This window comes from Melanotaenia boesemani, chromosome 8, assembly GCF_017639745.1.
Source record: "Melanotaenia boesemani isolate fMelBoe1 chromosome 8, fMelBoe1.pri, whole genome shotgun sequence".
NCBI lineage: Eukaryota > Metazoa > Chordata > Actinopteri > Atheriniformes > Melanotaeniidae > Melanotaenia > Melanotaenia boesemani.
Genome location: NC_055689.1, coordinates 7648800 through 7671181, shown reverse-complemented (window position 1 = coordinate 7671181; position 22382 = coordinate 7648800). Strand labels below are relative to the sequence as shown.

Genomic DNA, 22382 nt, shown 5'->3' with positions numbered 1-22382 from the left:
CAGCATTTCCTGTAGTTTGCTTTGCTACACAGTTTGATAAATGAGGCCCCAGATCTCAATCCAACAGAGCAGCTTTGGGATGTGGTGGAACGGATGCAGCAGACAAACCTGCAGTAACTGTGTGATGCTGTCATGTCAATATGGAGCAAAATCTCTGACGAATGTTTCCAACACCTTGTTGAATCTATGCTATTAGTAATTAAGGCAGTTCTACAGGCTGTATGTTATGTCTAATTGCATTTGTACCGTATCTAGACATCTTCCGGGGATTTTCTACATGTCGACCTGGTGACTGTATCAAGGTGCATTCAGTCAAGGGACAAAGCAGAAGTCTGAAACAATCACCGCAAACAGGACAAACAGTAAATTACTTTGAGTTTTATTGTTTTCAATCATGGTTTTGTGTTGTCTGGAGTTCTGCATAATCTCTGCATGTGTGTGTGGCCTCAGAGCTGGCAGTGGTCATTCAGGTCAGTTCCGTTTGATTTTAACCAACAGTCCGCTTTTGTTTCAGCAACATTTCACGTGACATATGCATTAATAGCTTTTTAATCTGATGGGAGTTAACAGCACATACATGCTCAGCAGAACCGGGATCAAGGCAACACTGATCTCTGTCACCATCTTGTGGCCAAATGAGAAGCTGTTCTCCGCTCTGGGTAACCAACTGAACACTAGACTGAATGTATTAATGGTGTTCAGGCAACAACCAGACAAGTCCAATATTTGAGTTGGTTTGGTCACCATCCATTTGGAAATCACACTTTGAAGAGTATAAAGGTGTCTCAACTACAAGAAATATAGCAAAAACATAACTTGAGAACAGCTGAAGTCAAGCAGGAGGTGTGATTTAATATTTATTCACATATTTTTTGGAATACAAAGGCCCCAAACCCCCACCCACCCACCCACCCAAAAGAAAAAAGAAGTGTGCACATCAGATCCAATGGAAACTATTGAAAGATTTAGAAGACAAAAAACTTGCATTATGAGTGCAGGAGCCTACGATAGCGGTTAAATGCGTTGTTGATATAAAAACTATTCCCTCCTGTCTTGAGCAAACCTCTAAACAAAAAAAAAAAAAAAAAAAAAAAAAAAAAAAAAAAAAAAAAAAAAAAAGTAGTAGCCACATCTGGCTCCAGTCAGTTGGTAAAAAGGCTGCAGCAAAGAGCTGAACCAAAAACAAGAGAAACAAAAGATGAGCTTCCTTGTAGAAAAATGAAAACTTCTTCCCACCGGTCTTCTTGATTACAACTACAAGGACGTTTAAAATCACGTGCAACAATAACTTAGCCTTACATGACTGCAAATTCAGTCAACAAAATCTCTTACCAAGCTGAATGGAAGGAATGTTTTATTTCTTGGAATTTCTTGAAAGAGAAATAAAATATTGGAAAAAAATGCTGAAGGAATGAAAAAAAAAAAACAAATGAAACCAACCTCAGATGTAATAGCCACCCAACCTAGGTCCAATAGGTGTTTCTTAAATGGCTTTAAAACATCTAACACAATACATCTCTTCTGAAAGGTCTGGCTTTTGCTAATCTCTGGTTAAGTTTTAGCTAATCTCATGACATGTAAAACCAAACCAGCTTGAAGATACAATGGGATGGCAGAACATCTCACAATTATAGTGAACAGAAAATAACAGTAACATCACCGCCAATGAATCCACATGTCAGCGCATGATTGAGTCCGTCTCAAAGTTTTGAGGAGTGAACGAGATTGTTCACCCCCCAAAGAGCAGTCACACCAAGTATAAGATGGTCTGAGTTCACCTTGAATCTCTTCCTCACCACTACACATCAAAACACACCAGAAAACAAGTTAACCCGATACGATACACACACAATCCAATGTTCATGGTCCAAAAAGGTGCCTTTTGCAAAGAGCCTCAGGTCCTCTGTGTCCACTTAGTTTGGCCTTTCAGTGAAAGCAATTCATCTGGTGGACACTGGAAAACTAATTTAAAAAGAAAAAGAAAGGAAAAAGACTCCTCTGTTGTCATCTTGTAGCAGTGGAGAGAATAAACAGGCCGGAGCAGCATGTTGTCCGTGTTTAATCAACTCTGGCTGTGACTGATTCGACCATCTGAGTCTTTTCTTCTCTGGTCCTTACACCATGTAGGAGTTCTGATTCTTCAGTTTGTCCAGCTCTTTGCTCTGCTGCCTCAGAAACAGGATTCTGTAGGTAAAAAGCAAAAAAAAAAAAAAAAAAAAAGTCTGAATAAAAGTGCCTGTGTGTGTCATTAGCCAACATGCAAATCTATGCAAATGTAGTCGCCTCACCTCTGTTCCCTCAGTGTGGCCTGAATTTCACACACTCTGACCAGGGAGCGAAGGTTTTTCATCTCTGTGCAGATTTCAGACATGTACAGGCTGCCCATGTTGTAGAAGTCCTCTCGCAACCGAGCCGCCTGATCCAAATTGATCAGTAAATTGTGAGAAATTTAAAATACAAAAAAAGGAGAATGTTTAAAAAGACATATAAGTCTTTTGGGTGGGTGATACCTGTTTCTCAGTGCTCTCTGAAGGCCACCCTTGGATATGTCGGATGAGGTTTTCATCAAAATGAGCTGCCAGGGAGGGAGTGAAGGAGCCAGGGGGGTCTGACTGGGCTTGGCTGGCACTGCTGGAGGGTGCATGGGGCAACACAGAACCAGATACACCTGATCCCATGCAAAGAACCTCCTGGCTGCTGGAAGGAGACAATCAATTACCAGCATGTAGACTGTTGATATTAAAAAACAAACAGAAAATGTACAAAAACCAACTATTCACTCAGTTTGTAGCTTAATTTGTAGAGTGCCAATTTACAACAAATTCATCTCAAGATACTTTTACAAAGCCCAATTCAATACAATTCATAGTAGTCCAACCAAATCCAGATAAATTCACTTTATAATAACTGTTGATATAAGGCTATGCAGGCCAAAGTGGATCAAATCTGACCGGTTCGCCCACATGTGACGCACATCTGGTCTTTTTACGACAGTCTGAACAGCAGAAATCAGGTCACTTTCACATGTTAAATCGGTTTGAATGGTTATGTCACATTTATTCTGACTTTTGCGTCATTGCAGTGATGCAGACGTGACGTCACAACTTTGCGCCTGAGGAGACGGGGGGCGGCAAGATCCCATGTCAACAACGGATGGAACAATATGTCATCATTTTGTCAGCTCTGACTGCACAACTTCGAAACTGATGGACACTCACTGAGATGTCGCATCCATGTTTACCTCGTAAACACAGCGAGCTGCATGTGACGTTGCACTGTCTTCTGTGCATATGCTTTTTATTTTAGGGAGTTCACATTGGAGTGACGGAGGTCACAACCATCTACAAGCCTGAAGCAATCCACACGCAGCATGATGTGATCACACATCCTGCATCCTCCAGCACAGAATTGTGACGTCTGTCCCATTTCAATGAGGCAACGATCGAATAAAATGTGACTGTTCAGACTGAGGTCGCCTCAAAACAATGAGATGCATCTGATTGAGAACCATATATGAAAAAGACACAAGTCTGATATTTGATCAAACAGGACAATGATTATGTTAAAAAAAATGCATCATATTTGTAGCTGCTAAACATGCATGAGTACGAGCAGTGAGAACCAGAAAAGATAATTCATGGGCGGTATTTATGCAAGAGCTTCCAACAACCTGTGCTCTGAGAGATACCTTCTCTGCTGCAGAGTTCTCGGGTCTTCTGGACGTTTTTCGGCCGTTTGAGACAAGGATGATGCTCCTTGTTTCCCTGAAGATATGCTACCCTGGAGAGTGAAGACAAAGGTAAAAACAGGTGAGGGCACATCACGGAGGTAAGATGCCACAGGTGAGGGAAGAAAAGAGAGGAAGACATGGGTGATTAACGGTCAAGGGGAACTACACCTCCATCCTTTTAACATACCCTGCTTTGTGAGGATGCGATGGTGCTTGCGTGCACGCCTGGAAGGGATTTCTGGTTGTGTTGGGGTGTACCGTTGCGTGGTGAGATGTACGGCCTTGGCGAAGATGCATCTGTTGTCAGGGAGACTGGAGACTGACTGGAGTGCTGGGCTGAAAACAGGAAATCACAGGACAAATGCAGAAGAACAGCTTCTGGTAACGTGTTAAAGATGACTTCCTGTATGGAGCCATGAACAGCTCGTACAAAAAAAAAAAAAAAAAAGGACTTGTATCAAATTTTAAATAAAGGAAATAGCGAGACGGAATTTCTCTAAATATCCAAAAAACCAATTCAAATCATAACCAACATAGTGTACAATAGTCTGCTTGGATGCTCACAAAGGGGTTTTCTTTCATTTTTTCAAACCAAAATGACCAGTTTAAATACACTTTTGGCCAGAGGTGCTTGTGTCGTTCTTACTCTCAAATGTAAGTCGCTTTGGATAAAAGCGTCTGCTAAATGACTGTAGAATAGAATAACATAGCATAAAAATCATTTTGGAAAATTAATAATAGTGGTGACAGGAAGAAAAAATCCATATAAAAAAAAAAGAAAAAACAAATTAGTTAGCGATAGTTGGCTCAAGGCTGCAGGGTCGGCGTACCTTGGTTGGAGTGTTGAGCAGCTGAGAGCAGAGCAGTGACGTTGAAAGCAGGTCCAGCAGCGAGGAGCTTATGAAGCACAGACCGCAAGGAAGCTTGGGTGACAGCAGCTGCCAAGACTGGAGAGAGGAAAGAGGGAATGAAAACACACACACACACACACACACACACGGGTGAGCAAGAACACACAACTGCAGAGCGAACGGTTATCATAAGTCAGAAAACAGTGCAAACAGTTATCTTTACACCTGTCACAGAGGCGGCTCAAGTGCATGTCATATTACTGGAAAACAAGGGAAGGAAGTTGGAGGTTAAACAACAGGCACACACGTCACACTCTCACCAAACAGGAAGAAATTCATCATAACTGACAGGTGAATTAATGGGGGGTTAGGGAAAGCAGAGCACAGTCATTCATTTTCATCACTATTAAAACAAAGGACAATGACATATTTTGCCAGATTCCACATTTCCTTAAATAGAACTAAAAGCAAATTAAAACCTGGGTGTTAATGGCTGAGGATGTGGTTCTCAACTAGAAATGTCAAGTCTTGGTACGATTATTGTCAAAGAAATAGTCATGATTTTATGATTATCACAATTATTATGCTTTAATTTCCCAACACTGTGTAAAATCACATGACCACTCCTTATAGGTCTTTAAGTTTTATTTATATCAATAACAGTAACTCAAACAACAAAATTACTACTCTGATCATATTAAAAATCTGGATTATCTCCAGCGAGGGAAGCTGATTTTAGGCATGCTGATGCCTTGTCACAGCTGTAAAACAAATCCACCAAAAACCATTTTATCCCTCGTATTTCTCTAGATTCTGACAGTTTTCAAGCCTTACATTTATAGCACGGCTGGTGGATGACCCATTTGCTGTATCAAATAACCATTTTTGTCCAGTGCGCAAGTTGAGTTAATCTGCCATTATGATTCATGACCTTTTATATAAAGTGACGATATTGAGGAATCTTTACGATTAATTAATTGTGTCGTTTAATACAGCAATTAATAGTGAAATAAAAAAATTGTAACATCCCTATTCTCAACCTGGGGTCTTCAGTTGTGCTTCAGGAGGAAATTGAGTGTGGCTTTGCTGACGCTAACAGCTGCTAAGTCTGCTACATTTCTAGCTTCAAATACAGCTGTGATGATGCACCAGCTCACTTCAAGTTAATCAATGTCAGAGAAACTCGTCAAAAAGGATGACATTAATACAGATGTTTGTACCTTATACTGAGCAGAGATTTGTATTTAGTACTAAACAGTCTCAATCTGATATTTACATTTTTCTACAGTACACAACTGCGGGTTAAGCTCACAAAAATGCAGGTATTTTTCTTTTAAAAATTCATTTTCCCTCTTCCCCTGTAAAACAAATCCAAGTTGTCATGCCAATTCAAGGTCTGTTAATGTCAAAACTGTTTGGAGTGCCATATTATATGGGAATCTACCTCATTAGGCATTTTGCATCTGTTTCTTAACAAACAAAACGACAAACAAATTTAAATACAAAACAAGAAAAGGTCCTGTTAGCATGGTTAGCACCAGTGCTATCTTGGCTAAGTTCACCATTGTCAAGTAAACAAAGGGGAGATCTGCACATATTTGCAGTGTTTAACCTGTAAAACCCTAGGGGTTTCAGAGGTGTGGTTCACCTAACAGATATACCCAAATTAAAAACAATAACTCTACAACTATGAAAATGCATAATCTTGGTCTCAATAATAGCTTTTTAGTGTGGATAGTACCAGGCGGACTCTCTATTTGGCCACTTTGATATCCAAACTGTGCCAAGGTGTGCCACATAGGTATTTTACTTCTTGGAAGGGAATCTGGCTCCAAAACACTGTGTGCACACAATTCACATTTAGCCACTATATCATTAGTTTCTACCACTGTGCACAGCCTATACTCATTAAGTATAACAAGTTGTTGTTAGCATTAGCATCACTGCTATCTTCAGAACTGGATATAAATGTGTCTCTGTGTTTCCTTGAGAGGGTATATTTAGTTTTTTTTTTTTTTAAGGTCTGTTGGACATGCTGAATAATTTTAGCCTTTGTTGCAAATTAGTAGAACTTCTACATTAATCAAAAGAAATAATGTCCATTCTATATTCGCTCTGTTCAGTGCATCAAAGATTTTATCAGAATCAGAATCAGAAAGCCTTTATTGTCATTGTAAACCAGAGCATACAATGAGATTAGGGGGTGCTACTCTTTATGGTGTTTGCATCAAATAAAAGAATATTCAAAATGTTAAAAATGAAGGCAAGGAATGAAATAAATAGAAATAAAATACTTAAAGTAAATATAAACATGGTAAGTACTGAAAAGCAGATATATATATATTTACAATTGAATGTATTGCACTTAGAGTACTCATATTGCACAACGCGGTTCGAGTTTCACAGTGGTGTGATAAAAAGTTTCGTCTTGTTGAGTGTGTTCTCCTTGTTTGGTTTGTTCATGGGAGTTCAGGGCACTGATGGCTCTGAGGGAAAAACTGTCCCTGAGTCTGTTTGTACGGGCTTTGTGAGCTCTGTAGCGCCTGCCAGAGGGCAGCAGGTTGAACAGGTGGTAGTTAGGGTGGGATGGGTCCTTGACGATGTTTGAGGCTCTGCTGTGGTACCGGGAGCTGGCTATTTGGTCCAGGGGGGGGAGGGGGCACTTGGTGATCTTCTGGGCCGTGTTAATCACTCTCTGCAGTGCTCTCCTGTCTGCTGCTGTGCACCCAGCGTACCATGCTGTGATGCAGTACGCCAGGATGCTCTCTACGGTGGCTCGATAGAAGGACACTAGCAGCTTCTCATCCAGGTTGTTTCTCCTGAGTACTCTCAGGAAGTGGAGTCGCTGCTGGGCCTTCTTCACCACTGCTGTAGTGTTTACAGTCCAGGAGAGATTATCTGAGATATAGCGGTATATATACCTGACGGATAAAGTCTCATTCAGCTGTAAGATATCGTTCGAAGGTTCGCAAGAGAAACATCATGAGAAATCAATAAGATAGCTGCGAACTGACAGCATATGAAAACTGGCGCATGATGCAGTTCCACTGCTATGGACGAGTACACTGTGGATTTTGATCACGAAATGGTACGAAAATAAAATATATTGTTTTGGTAAGAATAGTTTGAGGATTTGGTGAAGTACTCTGATGCACTGGCTGTAAAACGAGAAGGTTAGCTTTGTGTTTGCTTTGAAACTGACTGGTGGTCGGCCCAGAAAAGCTTATGCTTGGCATCTTCTGAACGTGTAGCTTTTCCAGTTACACACTACTTTGGGGCGGAGCAAATGGATCACGTGTTCTGTTGTGTTTTGTTTTGGGTGTTGCTCACGTTAATGGCACTGTTATTTGTTGCATAAGTTGCTATAAAACAAATACTTTTCAGACAAAATGCGCTTGGTGTGAGTGTTGATTTAGTAACGTTAAAGCTTGTACTTGAACTTGTGCATGTAGTTGGTCAACTGAGTCGAAGCGTTTAACAAAGAGGATATCAGCACAATGTGATATCATGAGTCAAAAAGCCTCAGTTTTATAGTCCACACATTAACATTATATTAAAAATCAATGAAAACATTCATCCTGGAAGGACTTTTCTAAAAACTAGTTTCAGTATGCACAAACTGTTTTTTGCTCATCAATGATGGATGCAAGCCTCCTATGATGGTGGCAAAATACCCATGATGGAGTAGCAGGCTGCAACCTACACATCATTAGTTCAGATTCTTCAGTTTGACCTCTCTCGAGTTAATTAGGAGTTGATAAACCAAAAAACACACTGATCGAGGGCCTGTGTCCAGATTAAATCTTAACTATGGGATCACAGAATGGATGATAGCCAAACACAGTTTCAGGTTATTTTCCACTTCAGCTCTATGTGCCTGTTACAGACCCTCTTCAACATCCTTGCACCAAAGAAACCTCCAACAGTCTGCATCAAGATGGAATAAAGCCCTAATAGTACCTCTGCTTGTCCTATTATTCTAAATTAAAAAGCTTTAAACCCTGTTTTCTTAAGTGAAAAGAAAATGTAAATAATTCACATTCTAGGTGTTTAACAATACGTTCTCTGCATGTGCATCCAGAACTCCTCAAAATTCACCTCAAGTTAAGTCTCTTAAACAGAGCGTAGCACTGTGGTGGTTTAGGATTGAGGGTTGTTGAGGTTGAGGATTTTTATGCTTAGCGCAAACTCTCATTGGCTATTTCAATTTTGGACAATGTCACTGGTTCATATTGGTCACGTGACACACTCCACTAAATTCTAGTTTGGCTTTTCAAAGGAATTATAAAGTCAAAAGGCCAAAGCAACAGTGTCTAAAATGTTTTCAGAGAGGACGACGGTAACCATCATCTGTAAAGAGACGACAAACACCGAGATCAGCTGATGAAACATGCGCGAGTGCATCAGAGTTTCTGAGTCTGTCCAGATGAAGCCTCTACGCATGCTGTATTGTTCTGTTTTGTTGTTTCTATGAATCTGACTGGACATGTCTATATTGTGTTTTATAACAGAAATATGTTGAATTTTACAATCCAAAACTTTAAAGTTTAAATGTAGTTTAAAACTTTAAATTTTGTTTTCTCAAAATTTTCTCAGAAACTGGGTCTAAAATCGCCACTCGAGCATCACGTACAGACACCAAACCTTCCAGTTATGCTCCTGTCTGTATTCTTAAAGTTTTAACAGAAGGATGTTTGAACTCATTTACAGCCTGATTTATAGAACATTTCATCCCAAAAACATGAAAAAAATCTTAGGTTTTTATGATTGTTGACAGTATTTTCTAAATTAAGAAGTTATAAATGGAGAACTCCAAAATTCCCAAAGTAATGCAATTAAATTATTCCAGTGTTCAGATGTTTCTTTCAAGAAATGTATGCAAATGAGTGAGTTTCTGGTTATACAATACTTCAATTGCATATTCAATCACCAAATTTCAGAAAACTTGCAATACAAAAAAATAACTGTCTAAACGCAAGAAATAAACCAGGATAGTTTCAAGGTGATACCTGTTAGTTCTAATTTCTACCCTGTTCTCCTTTATTGCTTCACCTTAAAGCCTAACAATGTTAAGGCTGCAAACTACCCATAATGCAAGACTGTCAAATAAGACTGCATTGAAAGGCACCAAAAAGCGTGGGAGTTGCTCCCATCCTCACCCTCATTGAGCTTAGCCATGTCCATGCTGCCGTTGTTCATCTGCAGAGTTGCCTGCAGAGCTGGGAGGAGCTGATGCAGGAGGGCCGGGTCCTGGAGCAGCGCAGGAGATGGCGACTGCACGGACGGAGGCCCCTGCCCCGTGGAGGTTGAAGAGGACGACGACATGTTTGAGGAGGCAGAGCCTAAAGCGCCAGCAGCTGAGTTTAGGCTCTGAGAAGAAGAGGAATAGCCGCAGTTTGATGTTGTGGATTGGTCCCCGGATGTTGTCTCTGTATGGATGAAGCAGAGCAGTTTAACAAAGGTAAAGATTTGCAGTAAAGCCCATGCAGTGGAAACAAAACAAAACAAAAAAAACTCAATGTCAAATATTTGTTCACAAAAGGCTTCATGGCTGACAGTAACAATGTTTTACTCACTAGTTGGGGCTTTGTCCTGCAAGGCCTCTTGTCTGTAATCCATGTCCTTGGGGAAACTGTTTGGTGGCATCTTGGCCGAGTCTTTCTGTCGTTGTTCCCTAAAGCAGAACAAGCAGACTTTGTAGAAACAGACGGCAGCCAGGACAGAATGAAAAGATTCTTCATACACAGAGTTAATGACACTTTTAGCACTGTTACATTAAGTCTTTTTCTTATTTGTATGAACAAACATCTCAATTAGTGTTTCTAGTTAATTATTCAGTTGTTCAGAGCATGTATGGAGCATTTTAAGTGTGTTGTGCCTCTCAAGCAGGTCCTTGGGCTTCTCCCACTGGGAGACCTCAGTTCTACAGTTGTAGTAGTACTTCTTGCCAGAGGAGCTAATGTGCTCTGTCCAGTCATCTGCTGGGTCCTGGTGTTGAGAGAGGACACATGACATGTTACAAAAAGCCAAAAGAAGTTAGCAGGAAAGAAAAAAACATTAAAGCAGTTTCAAAGCTTCAGTTCTGTGCTACTTGTTTCTCCTCATGAAACTGAACATTTGATAATACTTGAAGAGGTCACTGGTCTGAGTTTTATTTCCTGTTTAAGGAACCTGGCAGTCATGTTAAGTGCAGACATACACTTTCAGCTGCTCACATGACCATCTGATATTAAACTTCTTTTATTTGCAGTTGCTTGTTTTGTCTTTTTACAAACAATGATTTCTCTTCTAATGTAATATTACAGTGCAACTCAAGTTTAAAAGTATTCCTATAATTATTATAATTATGCTGCCTGGTTTCTGCAAAACTCTCCAGATAAAAGCAGGTTTTATTTGAAACTACAGGAAGTACCTCCTTCCATGCATTACATGAGGAGAATGTCAGGAGAACTTGGGATGAAGAAAAGTAATTTGTAAAGATGAGGCTTTAAAGGCAAAATCTGAAGCAAGACAGAAGTGCACTGGAAGTAATCATTTGCTGTCTTGGGCAGCAGTTTCTCTGTAAGGCCATGATCTTCTCACTGGTAAAGATCCCTCAAACCAAGACTCTTCAGTGTAGAAACAAAATGCTACAGTATGAAAAATATAGCTTGTCTGTATGTCGACTTTTTCTAATTGTTGCTACTGTTACAGCATAAATACTGTGTCAGCTAATCAGTCTAAAAAATCATTATTTTGAAGATTGTCAGACATGTATTTACAGATTAGTTCCACTTCAGTAAAGGCGAGAGTGAATTTCCATAAATGAAGAGTGGTTGGAGGTGGAAAGTAACAAAGACTGTAAACCAGACATTTAATACTCTGTAGTAGCTTAACTGTTAACTATAACCAGATAGATTTTCATCCATGGTGACAATTGCTGAATCTTTTTAGCATGACAGCCTACAATCTAGTCAGCGTTTCTGCATTCCTGGGTCCCAACCAGATGTTGTCAAATTTGAATTTGCATGTTAAACAAAATCTGGACATTTACTGATCAGCTCAAGCTGCTGTTACTCACATTGTAACGTTAAGCTTTTGCAAGGGGTTTAAAGGACAAAAAACCATTATGAACCATTAATCTAAACGTTAGCACATGCAACAACTCTACAATAAAGCAAGAAAGGTTACAATAGTGAAGAACACATTACCCTGTCTGCAGGCTTGCTCTGAGTGGCATGAGAGTCGATGCTATGGTGGGAGCTGTTGTTGTGAGAGGTCTCCTGAGGAGAGCCGCTGGTCCCTGCAAAATGCCTTACTTTAATTGGGTAGAATATAAAATTTTAAATATTTGGCACTCTGTAAATTACATAATCCTTAATAGAAGGTAATGTTGTGCAACCAGAAATGCTGTCTTGTATGGCATAATACTCAAAGTTTACATTATTTACATTTGTGATCCAACTTGTAATCCAGTTATCCAAAGACTAATTTTGTTGTCTTGGAAAGATTGAAGGCTGATCAAAGTTCTTAGACATTTTTCTCCTTCTTTAAATTTTTTTAAAAAAAGAAGTGGACTGTGCACGTGAAACCAACCCACCCAGGCTTACCATTTTTTCCTCTAACAGCGTGGGAGATCTTGGCCTTCCCATGTCCTGTGCTTTCTCCATGTCTGTTGACAGGACTTTCGTCCGAGCGTCGCAGCATCTTGTAAGGGGGCATGGGATCTGACGAGCCATCTCGCACCTTGTCATAACGGTGAAGGCTGCTGGACTGGCTCTTTGGCTGGGATTTATGGGTCTAGAAAGAATGGTGTGTGACATATTTGTTGGGACATGCTAAATATTAGAGCAGTAACCATGAAGGTAACAGTCTAGTCAAGTTTGGACTCATTTACTCATTGTCAATGTTGTTCTTTACTGTGGGGGACTGTAACTCAAATATTCTGTTTAACTGGAGCAAGGGGACAGATGAAAGAAGCAGATCTTCTAAAACAATGATTCGCATCTATGATAAGATGATTGTACACCTGATTATCTGTATTAGTGACGTTCTAAATACAGGTGAGAGTTCACAAACCGAGATTGTCTTACCTGATAGGACTGTGACTCCCTTCTGTCGTTGCACCTGAAACAACATAGAAACCAACGTTACAGGCAGTTTGCACTTCGATGTTACAATTTTGATAGCTTTCCCTTAGCAACGCACTTTGTATAGCATTTAGCTACCTTTAGCCAAGTTAGCACAGTTAGCTAGCTTACCTGAAAGTTTGCCAAATTCGTCAGTAAATATAAAAATAATGCATCGTTTAAGAAAATATTTCACAAACTCTACACTGTACAAGTAGTATTTATGATTATAATGTTAGGTAACTTTATGCTTAGATACTCGACGAGCTAAAGCATATCCGGAACCTCTAGCTAACTAACTGACAGCAAGTCGTTAGCTGCTAGCTGTGACAGCTAACGGTTATGATAAAACATCGTGCCTCCAAATAAAAATAAACATGTATATACATCGAGTACGTATTCATATGTTTAGGTTACTGTTTGATTTACCCATCGCTGACTCTTGTTGGTTTCCTTGCATACATCACCATCAAGGCCGTGATGATGTATGTGTGTGAGGGTGAACCGTGGCCTCTTGTCTGTCTGCTCTCACAGTTTTTTGGTTTTTTTCCCCCCCTTCAGTTTCCTGGTTTCTAGACTCAGTCTATCTTACCAAACTGACATATACAAGCTGAACGAGCACTGCATATTTGGTGGTATTTATTAAAAAACCACCCTCGGTGCATCATCTGACATGTACTTAAGGTATGCGCTGTAAACGACCGATGTAGCTCAGCGCAGAGCAGCAGACGAAGGAGGAAGTGGAGGAGACGGCAGATGTAACTTCCGGTTTTTACCTTCCAAATTACGCTGCTTTCTTATGCATTTCAATGGCGGCGTTATACCAACTACCAGAATCTCTTGCCACAGGGGGGCGACAGTGTACATTTCTTTGCATGTAAGTCTATCTATCTATCTATCTATCTATCTATCTATCTATCTATCTATCTATCTATCTATCTATCTATCTATCTATCTATCTATCTATCTATCTATCTATCTATCTATCTAAAAATCTTCAGTTAACCATTTTATTATTTATTTATTTCACAGGCGGAAGAAGAAGTAGTCCCTACCTATCCTGAAAGTTTGTTTTCCACCATGTTTATGTAAAAGACAACTGCTAATATGAGAAGGAGATTTAGTTTGAGAATCAGTTCAAGAATATAAATAGTTGGTACTGGAGGAATAGATATTTAAGTAAAATCTGCATATCAAGTTGTCTTCTCAGATTACCACGTAGATCAAAAGCATTTATTTTATTAATTATTTTACGCACACAGCGGAAAAATTCTAAAGTCCAGACCTCAGTGTCCTCAATGGTAGCTATAGCCTTGAGTGTACAGTGTGAAGAGAAATAGAAAGTACAGTAGCTACCCTGGTGCTCCAGTGCTGCTGACCACCAACTCAGATACACAACCAGTCTCACAAACTGTGTTCTGTTTGTTAGGTGGTCATAAATCCAGCTGGTTGTGAAGATATTTCAAGTTTATTTGAAGGTATCTTTCGAAACACTGAAGGACACAACAAAAACACAAAGACAGATAAGAATATCAATATACAAAAAAAAAAGTAAAGTAGATTAAGCATTTGTGGGCACAGTTTGCACAAGGTCAGACAGATGGAGGGGATGGGATGGCCTTAAATGTGTACAGCAGGATTTTCACATTGATATGAAATTTTACTGGGAGACAGTGAAGCTACTGAAAAACAGGGGGGATGTGCAGAATAGGGGAGGTTTTGATCATTACACAAACAGATAAGGAGGATTTGTTGGTGAGCTCAAATCAAAGGGAAATGCAGTAATCATTATGGGATGTGACAAGACTGTGAACAAGTATGGCAGTGGTAGAGGAGGGCGAGGGCTCCCACAGTCTACAGACCCAGTGGCGTTATTGATAAGGAAATGGAATAACAATGTACAAGAATGACCCCTGTCTCTTGACCTGAGGAGAGGGGAAAAAAGTTATTGTCCGTTGTGACAGAGAAACTGTCAGCTTTGAGTAGTGTAGATTTGGTCAGGAGAAATTTTACTTTTATTGCTGTAAAGTTTAAGAAAATTTTAGAAAAATCAGTGTTAAAGTTCACTAAGACTGTGGTTCAGGGAGGTGGAATGATGGAATTAGGATTACGACAGATAGAACTGTGTATCATCTGCGTAGCTGTGAAAATGTATATAATATTTATGGAAAATATTACCATGGAGATAGAGGTAAAGAATAAAAGAGGTGCCCCAAGATAGATCCCTCTGGCACACCAGCGCTAAAGGACTGAGAATTGAACATTTGAGTCGGATAAACTGAGTGTGCCTTGAGGGGTAAAATTCAACAGACAAATTTTTCTGTTAAGGAGAATAATGTGAGAAATGGTACCGAAGGCCACACCAAGGAGGATGAGCAAGATGAGCAAACCAGAATTAGCTGCCATGATGAGGTCACTGGTGATTTTTATGAGTGTCATGTCAGTGCTATGAGGGCAGAAATCAGAATGAAATTGTTCATAACTGTTACTGATTAAAGTGAAGTTTGCGGTATAATAATAATAATAATAACAATAACAACAATAATAATAACAATAACAACAACAATAATAATAATAATAATAATAATAATAATAATAATAATAATAATAATAATAATAATAATAATAAAGGATTAGATTTATATAGCGCTTTTCAAGGCACCAAAAGTGCTTTTACGTTGTGTATCCAGCCAATCCACACCTACGGCCTCTCCGACCATCACCGAACATTCATCCACATTCAAACACCCGCGATGGTGACACTGGAGGTAAGGAGGGTAAAGTGTCTTGCCCAAGGACACAACAACAGACTGGGGGAGTGGGAATCGAACCGGCCATTGGATGACCCACTCTACCGCCTGAGCCACTGCCATATTTCTCCAGAATTATTTAAATGTATCTTTAATAATAAGAAGAAAAACAAAAAGTTTTATTTATTTTTCATTTATTATCAAAAATAAATGTACAAACTACAAGAAGACTGTCATTTTTACTGGAATATCCCACCAAAAAAAAGACACATATTGATGTAATATGACCTGCTAGAAGTGTATGTATTCTTTTCAGTTTCCCTTTGCTTCTTCTTGCTGTGCTGGGAGATGATTTTGGGCAACAATCTTTGGTCATTGGCTGTAAAGACACCAGCCAACAACTGCTGTAAGGAGAATTGTAGCCTTTCACTTACTTCCAATGTCAGACCTGGGAATGACATCCCACCCATGTTTCATTTGGAAGTTGCCAAGTAATCTGGGCTAGTTATCATTAGCAATTCAAGGTGATAACACTGTATCATGCTCTAGCACGCAAGCTGGATAATGTTATGCATATGGCTAATTTAAGAAGATGCAAACTGAATAATATGCTAATGAACTATTTATTTCTGTAGCTATCATCACTATTTTATCATTATTTGTATGGGTGTGGCAGGATTTGGATTTTGAGCTCAGAGTTAAGGAGCAATTTTTTAAATTTTTGAGAAGGAAATACAAGGTTATGGAAATTTAATTTTCCAACTACAAACTCAGAAATACTGAATTTTAATAATTGTAAAATATTTGCCATCAGTTCTTATTCCTCCATTCTTCTCTATGCTATGCATTCATTCATGCTCACTGAGCCGTATGGGGACTGTGCAGTGCTGAAATGGGGTTTTATTTGCTGTAGGACCTAACCAAACAACCAGCGAGCCTGCAGCTGAGCCTCATTTCTATAAGGAGAGGAGCCAAGATTGAATACAGAAATATATTAATTTAAAGTAACCAGAAGCGGCACCATAGTAGAGAAAAAAGTGAGGGACAAAGTGCTGTTCTCAGACTTAATTAACTCTATATGTGAAACTCGTTGATGTGGAATGAGAGCTACCACAGGCCAACATTATGCTCCATGTTTTGCAGTCTCTGTTACCATTGCTTTATTGATTGGTCACTGGCTGGATTTAGGTCAGACCTGACACATATTGACCGCATTGCAGGACAGTCTCTCAATCTAGCAAAGGGAACTCTTTTATAAGCGCTCAGTACAAATAAATGTTCAAGTGCAGCTTGTTCTCTATAGGAACCATGCATATGGGCTGCATGGATGGGGCCTGAAGGAATGAAGTGTCTCTGGTGAGTGTAATATTTAATTTATTTATCTATTTGGTGATTTATGTGTGTATTTTCTTTTTTTTTAAGTTACTGTTTTTGCTTAAACATTATAGGAATTGAAAGCTAAATTAAAACCATTTTATGCTCCAAATTAATATTAATGGTTCATACCATGTCATTGTTGTCTACTGTAGTTTTACTCAGCTTTAGAAAGATGATGACTACTCTTCTTGTAAAATGTTGTTCTTAAGCCTTGGTCTCTATTAATGAGGAGATTTTGGATTAAGTCAGTGCACTAACCTACAGCTACTACAAACTCCTGTCACAAAACTTTTAAAAAGCTGGATTTGATAGTTAAACTTTATTAAATTGTTTTATCTTTTGATCATGTAATTTACAAACAATCCTGATTTAATGAAAAAGAAATCAAATTTAAGAACATTTGATGTGGATATTTTGAATTGTGGACTGGAAATATTACAGCACAAAAATATAACACCACCAGCAGGGGGCAGAAGTATTTCAGAAGAGGCACCCTGTTCATATCATGTGAAAAATAGATAATTTTCTGTCCTTCACTCATTCTTTGAGAAAGACAGAATAGGATATCAAGCTTTATTGTCTCCAAAAAACAAAGGAAAAAGTCAATAATCTCCTACATGACTGTCATTTTTAATTATTTTTTGTCTTCTCAGAGAAGGATGCTGAGTCTAACTGAGCACAGAGGTATGTCCAAGAGATATAATTTATGACTGAAAGACCTGAAAACACTATGTTGGAGATCTCAGTAATGTACCTGTACACATTTAAACATTCATTGCCCTTCATTCTCCAGCCGTATGCAATCTCTTATCACTGATGATGTCTGGAGCAGAGTCTCATACCGACAGAGAGGAGGACTACAAGTTCCTCCACAGCATGTTGATGGAGAAGAAGGTTCACCTACTCTTTAAGGTGAAGATCCATTCATTCAACAGTCAGATTTCAGCTGAGGAAACAGTGGAAAATCACTGCACACTGGATTTAGTTTTTGAAGTATAACAAGTGTCTTAAAATGAATAAAAACTCTTTTTTTTTTTTTTTTTTTTTGGCTTTGCCTGATCCTGGAGGGCCATTAGAAGGCAATATAGGAAGCGTTATCTACAGTCCTAACAGCTGGGACAGATCCCGGGCTTCTGACTTTGTAGTGTGGGGTTCCTCCTGACCAACAGGGGGACACACAGCAGGTGCCTTTGCAGATATTTGTGAGACAGGGGCAGACTGCTCCAACCTAAGTCTCACTGGATGACAGAAAGCAACTAAAACAGATAATTTCACTCTATTCACATGTTTTTTTTTTATGAAACCTCTCATTTTAGTCATGTGACCTTTTGACAATTTCTGCAACTACTTTCAACACTTTGGCTGCCAAATATGCTTTATGATTTATAATTACATACATTCATGGGTCATTTATTTAGGTCCATCTTGCTAGTACCAGGTTGGACCTTCTATTACCTTCAGAACTGTCCTAATGCTTCATGGCATAGATTCAAAAAGGTGTTAGAAACATTCCTCAGAGATTTTGCTCCATATTGAAATGACAGCATCACACAGTTGCTGCAGGTTTGTCGGCTGCATCCATGATGAGGGTCACACGTTCCACCACATCCCAAAGCTGCTCTGGTGGACTGAGATCTGGTGACTGTGGAGATTATTGGAGTCCAGTGAACTCATTGGCATGTTCTAGAAGGCAGTTGGAGATGATTTGAGCTTTGTGACATGATTCATTATCTTGCTGGAAGTAGCATCAGAAGATGCTACACTGTGGTCATAAAGGAATGGACATGGTCAGTATAAATACTCTGTGGTATTTAAATCGTACTCAGTTGGCACTTAGAGGCCCAAAGTGTGCCAGGAGGTTAATTCCCACACCATTATATCACCACTACCAGCCTGAACTTGTGATACAAGACCAGATGGATCCATGCTTTCATGTTATTTCCACCAAATTTGGTCCCTACTATCTGAATGTGGAGCTGAAATCAAGACTCATCAGAATAGCAACGTTTCTCCATCTTCTATTGTCCAGTGCTGGTGAGTCTGTGTGAATTGTAGCCTCAGTTTCCTGTTCTTAGCTGACAGGAGGCATCTGGTGTGGTCTTCAAGGTTGGATGTGTTGTGTGTTCAGAGATGCTATTCTGCACACCCTCATTATAACCAGTGCTTGTTTAAGTTACTGTTGTCTTTCTATTATCACCAACCAGTCTACCTTTTTTCCACCCATCTCTGACATCAACAAGATATTTTAGTCAATAAAACTGCTGCTCACTAGATATATTCTCTTTTTTAGACCATTCTCTGTGAACCCAGAGATGGCTGTGTGTGAAAATCCTAGTAGATCAGTTCAGATTCAATTCCTGAATTGACTCATACCAGCCCGTCTGGCACCAGCAACCATGTGTTTAAAGTCACAAACAGGCAGCTGAACAGGTGTTTCCAATAAAGTGGCAGGTGGGAGTATATGCACAGCTGTGGTGTGACAGTGCATGTAAAAAATGTGATGTTGTCGCTGACATTTAATGTCTCGATGTAGTGAGGGGGTTAGGAACATACTGTATGTTTGTTTTACTTGTAGAATTTGTAAAAATCACCCAAAAGCATTTAAGCTGTTAAAATACATGAAAAGTGTCATGTTGAAACAAACTCACAAATTTACAGCAAATTTCTCTCTACATCTTTTAGAAAAACTTTATAGGTTGTGTGAAATTCTTTTAAATTTACCTCAAAACTGCAATTAAAAGCCTTTATGTTGCTTTTCCTGACTTGACAGATCCATGAGAGGCTGAAGCGTTTTGAAAGGCAAACCCCCGTTCCCCTCCAGCAGCATGCAGCGAGTCTGGCCTCAGATGTGTGTGACTCACTCCAAACATCTTTTGCAGATACGCACACACACACACACACACACACTGCCATGGGTAACACTGACAGCACGAAGACCAGAGACATTTTTTTCTCTCCCTTTTTCAGGTAGTTTTCTCTGACTTTCCTGTCATACACAAACATGAGTGGAATGTATTTCTCTTCATGAACTCTGAATTATGAAATGTTACCATGACACTGTCACCTTGATTATGCACTTAAAACTTCTTTAAAAGACAAAGACATCATTTTGTATCTGTTTGCCAGAAGCAGGGTTACTGAGGACAGCACAGAGCAATAGGCTGCTAAAATCATCTTGTCTGTTTATGATTCAGACTGTAGGAATACAATTAGTTTCAGATTCAAGACAAAGTAACAGAGCAATCCCACTTTGACTATGTCCAAAAATGGAATTAACGGCCACCAATTCTCTTCCGATGTGCATTACATATGATATACTGTTCCCCTTTACTCAGTTAACATCTTCTGATTTACTTATAATTTCTTCTCTTTTTTATTCCCTCATTATTTTGCTCCATTTTTAGTCATTTTTCCTTTTCCTTTACTTTCATTCCCCTCTCTTTTATTAGACAAACTGCTCAACAATTACACTTTTCCCCTACTCCTTTCTTCCATCTATGCTTTTGTCCACCATAAAAATTGCCTCATCTTCCATTATACTCCTCCTTTTCTCCACTTGCCTTCCTTTATACTGTAGTCTCCATTTCCCCTATGCACTGTAACGTCTGCCATGTTTCCATGCTGTTTCTCTTTCCTGCACTCGTCTCCTTCCCTTCAGTCCCTTTGCTTGTGATTCGGTTCGACAGCCACTCTCTCTGCCTGGCTCAAGTCATCAAGTCCTAGTGGAACAGCCAAACTGTGGTTCTGTTTCCTCTCAGAGGCTTCTGTTTGCTCACAGTGGAAACTAATTACCTTCATGCATTGTGTCTTTGCACTGCTCCTTGACATCTTGAAGCAGTAGAAGTCACCACAGTAACGTGCTGGACAAGACAGGCGACTGCACACAGTCAATTTTTGCCTCTCTGCTTGCCGCTGACTGTCAAGGCTGCTCTGTTTTAGTTGTCAGAAAAGAGTTTAAGACACAAGTACAGACAAATGTCTAGCTAAAATAAAGGAAGTTAAAGCTCCAGTTAGCTGAAGAGGACTAAAAGTGTAGGTAATCAGAAAAAAATACAAAACTGATGGTGTCACATTAGATATTAGTTAAATTTAACTTTTGTGTTGTTTTATCTTAATTCATTTGTGCCTCTTAGCTAACACTGAGCAGCCATCATTTATACCTCTAATTTAATCTCACCTGTCTGTCTCTTTTTCTTTTCTTTCAGTTGGTTGAAGAACTAATATACAAAGATTGGAGAGATGAACCTAAGGAATTGATTGCCCTCTTTTCCAAACCACACTTTAAGGTAATTTTTTTTTTCTTTTCATAGTAAATCTACTGTATTCCACCTTTATGACTCTTTAACTCACTGGCCATACAAAAAAATGGCTGCAAAACAATAAGAAAAATAACAGAAGAAACAGCTCAGCATATTTAATATTCCAAGACTTAACATTTAAAACGAGCAATAGGACCCTGTTTAAGATACGTTTGAAACAGCAGCTAGCTGCAAGTTTGGTCATTAGCTTACAAATAGAAACCATATTTGGTCTCTGTGATGCTTGGCGCTCTCACCATCCCACACTAAGAGAATACACCTTCTTCTCTTCAGTTCACCATTCCTATTCTAGATTAGATTATTTCTTAACTAGCAGCTCGCTGATGACATGTCAGAAATCAGAATCCATCCTATTAGCATTAGTGATCACACTCCAGTATCACTTTGAGAAATAAGAGCAATAAACCAGCAACTAGAAACTGGAGATTTAATACATCATTACTTAAAGATCCTGAGTTTATCAGCTACTTCAAAAGAGAATGGTCCTTATATCTAGAAAACAACGACTTGCCAGAAACTTCAGCATGTTTTCTTTGGGAAGCAGGAAAAGCAGTAATGAGAGGGAAAATAATTCCCTTCTCTTCTCATAAGAAAAAGAAGGAAACTTTGAGAATCTCAGAGTTAGAACTCAGAATTAAATCCTTAGAGGACGCTTACCATGTCTTCCCAGAAGAACACATACTAAATGCTATAAGGAAAGCTAAACTTGAACTTAATGAAATAATAGATAAAAAGACGCAATTCTTGGTGCAAAGACTTCGCTTGGAGAACTGTGAGCATGGCAACAAATCTGGGAGGTTCCTGGCTAATCAGTTAAAAACAAATAAGGAGAAAACAACCATCTCCTCTGTCAGAGATCCAGAAGGAAACATCAGCCACGGCCCTGACAAGATAAATAACACTTTCAAAGAATTCTATAAAACATTATATACATCACAACTAACTACAACAGATGACAATATTGATAAATTTCTTAGTAACATCAATCTTCCAAAATTAAAACATGAAAATAAAATGGTCTTGGATTCCCTCCTTTCAGTCGGCAAACTCCATGAAGCTCTTCAGCATATGCATACAATACATACAGTAAAGCTCCAGGTCCAGATGGTTACCCAGCAGAATTCTACAAAGAATTCTGGACAATGCTGGCACCCACCTTCTACAATATGATATTAAAAATAAGGGAAAAACAAAAAATACCTTCAAATATGAACCTAACCAATATTACTCTACTATTAACACCAGGA

At 39.1% G+C, this 22382-nt stretch overlaps 2 protein-coding genes across 3 annotated transcripts in view; one reads left to right on the top strand and one right to left on the bottom strand.

Moving 5' to 3' along the window:
- Positions 1-1106: 1106 nt before the first annotated feature.
- Positions 1107-13441, bottom strand: LOC121644350 (WW domain-containing adapter protein with coiled-coil-like). 2 transcript variants are annotated; one of them, XM_041992253.1, is made up of 13 exons: positions 13119-13441; positions 12654-12687; positions 12171-12360; positions 11772-11863; positions 10460-10569; positions 10158-10255; positions 9741-10010; positions 4561-4677; positions 3918-4066; positions 3689-3780; positions 2511-2694; positions 2289-2416; positions 1107-2184 (listed from the first exon to the last, which is right to left on the bottom strand). In XM_041992253.1, exons 1-13 carry the CDS (start codon positions 13157-13159, stop codon positions 2115-2117), a joined length of 1575 nt encoding a protein of 524 aa, XP_041848187.1. In that variant the 5' UTR covers positions 13160-13441; the 3' UTR covers positions 1107-2114. The 2 variants fall into 2 exon arrangements, with proteins under 2 accessions (XP_041848187.1, XP_041848186.1); XM_041992252.1 differs by having other exon boundaries at positions 2511-2697; positions 13119-13440.
- A 3239-nt stretch (positions 13442-16680) lies between these two features.
- LOC121644369 (MAGUK p55 subfamily member 7-like) overlaps positions 16681-22382 on the top strand; it is a 39120-nt gene continuing 33418 nt past the window's right edge. The window contains exons 1-5 of the mRNA XM_041992277.1: positions 16681-16795; positions 17470-17500; positions 17610-17728; positions 19587-19664; positions 21022-21102. Coding sequence (XP_041848211.1) covers positions 17476-17500; positions 17610-17728; positions 19587-19664; positions 21022-21102 — 303 coding nt within the window. The 5' untranslated portion in view covers positions 16681-16795; positions 17470-17475. The remainder of the gene's footprint in view (positions 16796-17469; positions 17501-17609; positions 17729-19586; positions 19665-21021; positions 21103-22382) is intronic.

Coding starts and splice junctions, on each gene's coding strand:
- LOC121644350 (XM_041992252.1), bottom strand. CDS start 13,159: ATGGTGATGTATGCAAGGAAACCAACAAGAGTCAGCGATGG. Junction 10,256..10,459: donor CCCAAGGACCTGCTTGAGAG/GCACAACACACT, acceptor GTTCTGCTTTAG/GGAACAACGACAGAAAGACT. Junction 4,678..9,740: donor CATGGCTAAGCTCAATGAGG/GTGAGGATGGGA, acceptor TCCTCTCTCCAG/TCTTGGCAGCTGCTGTCACC.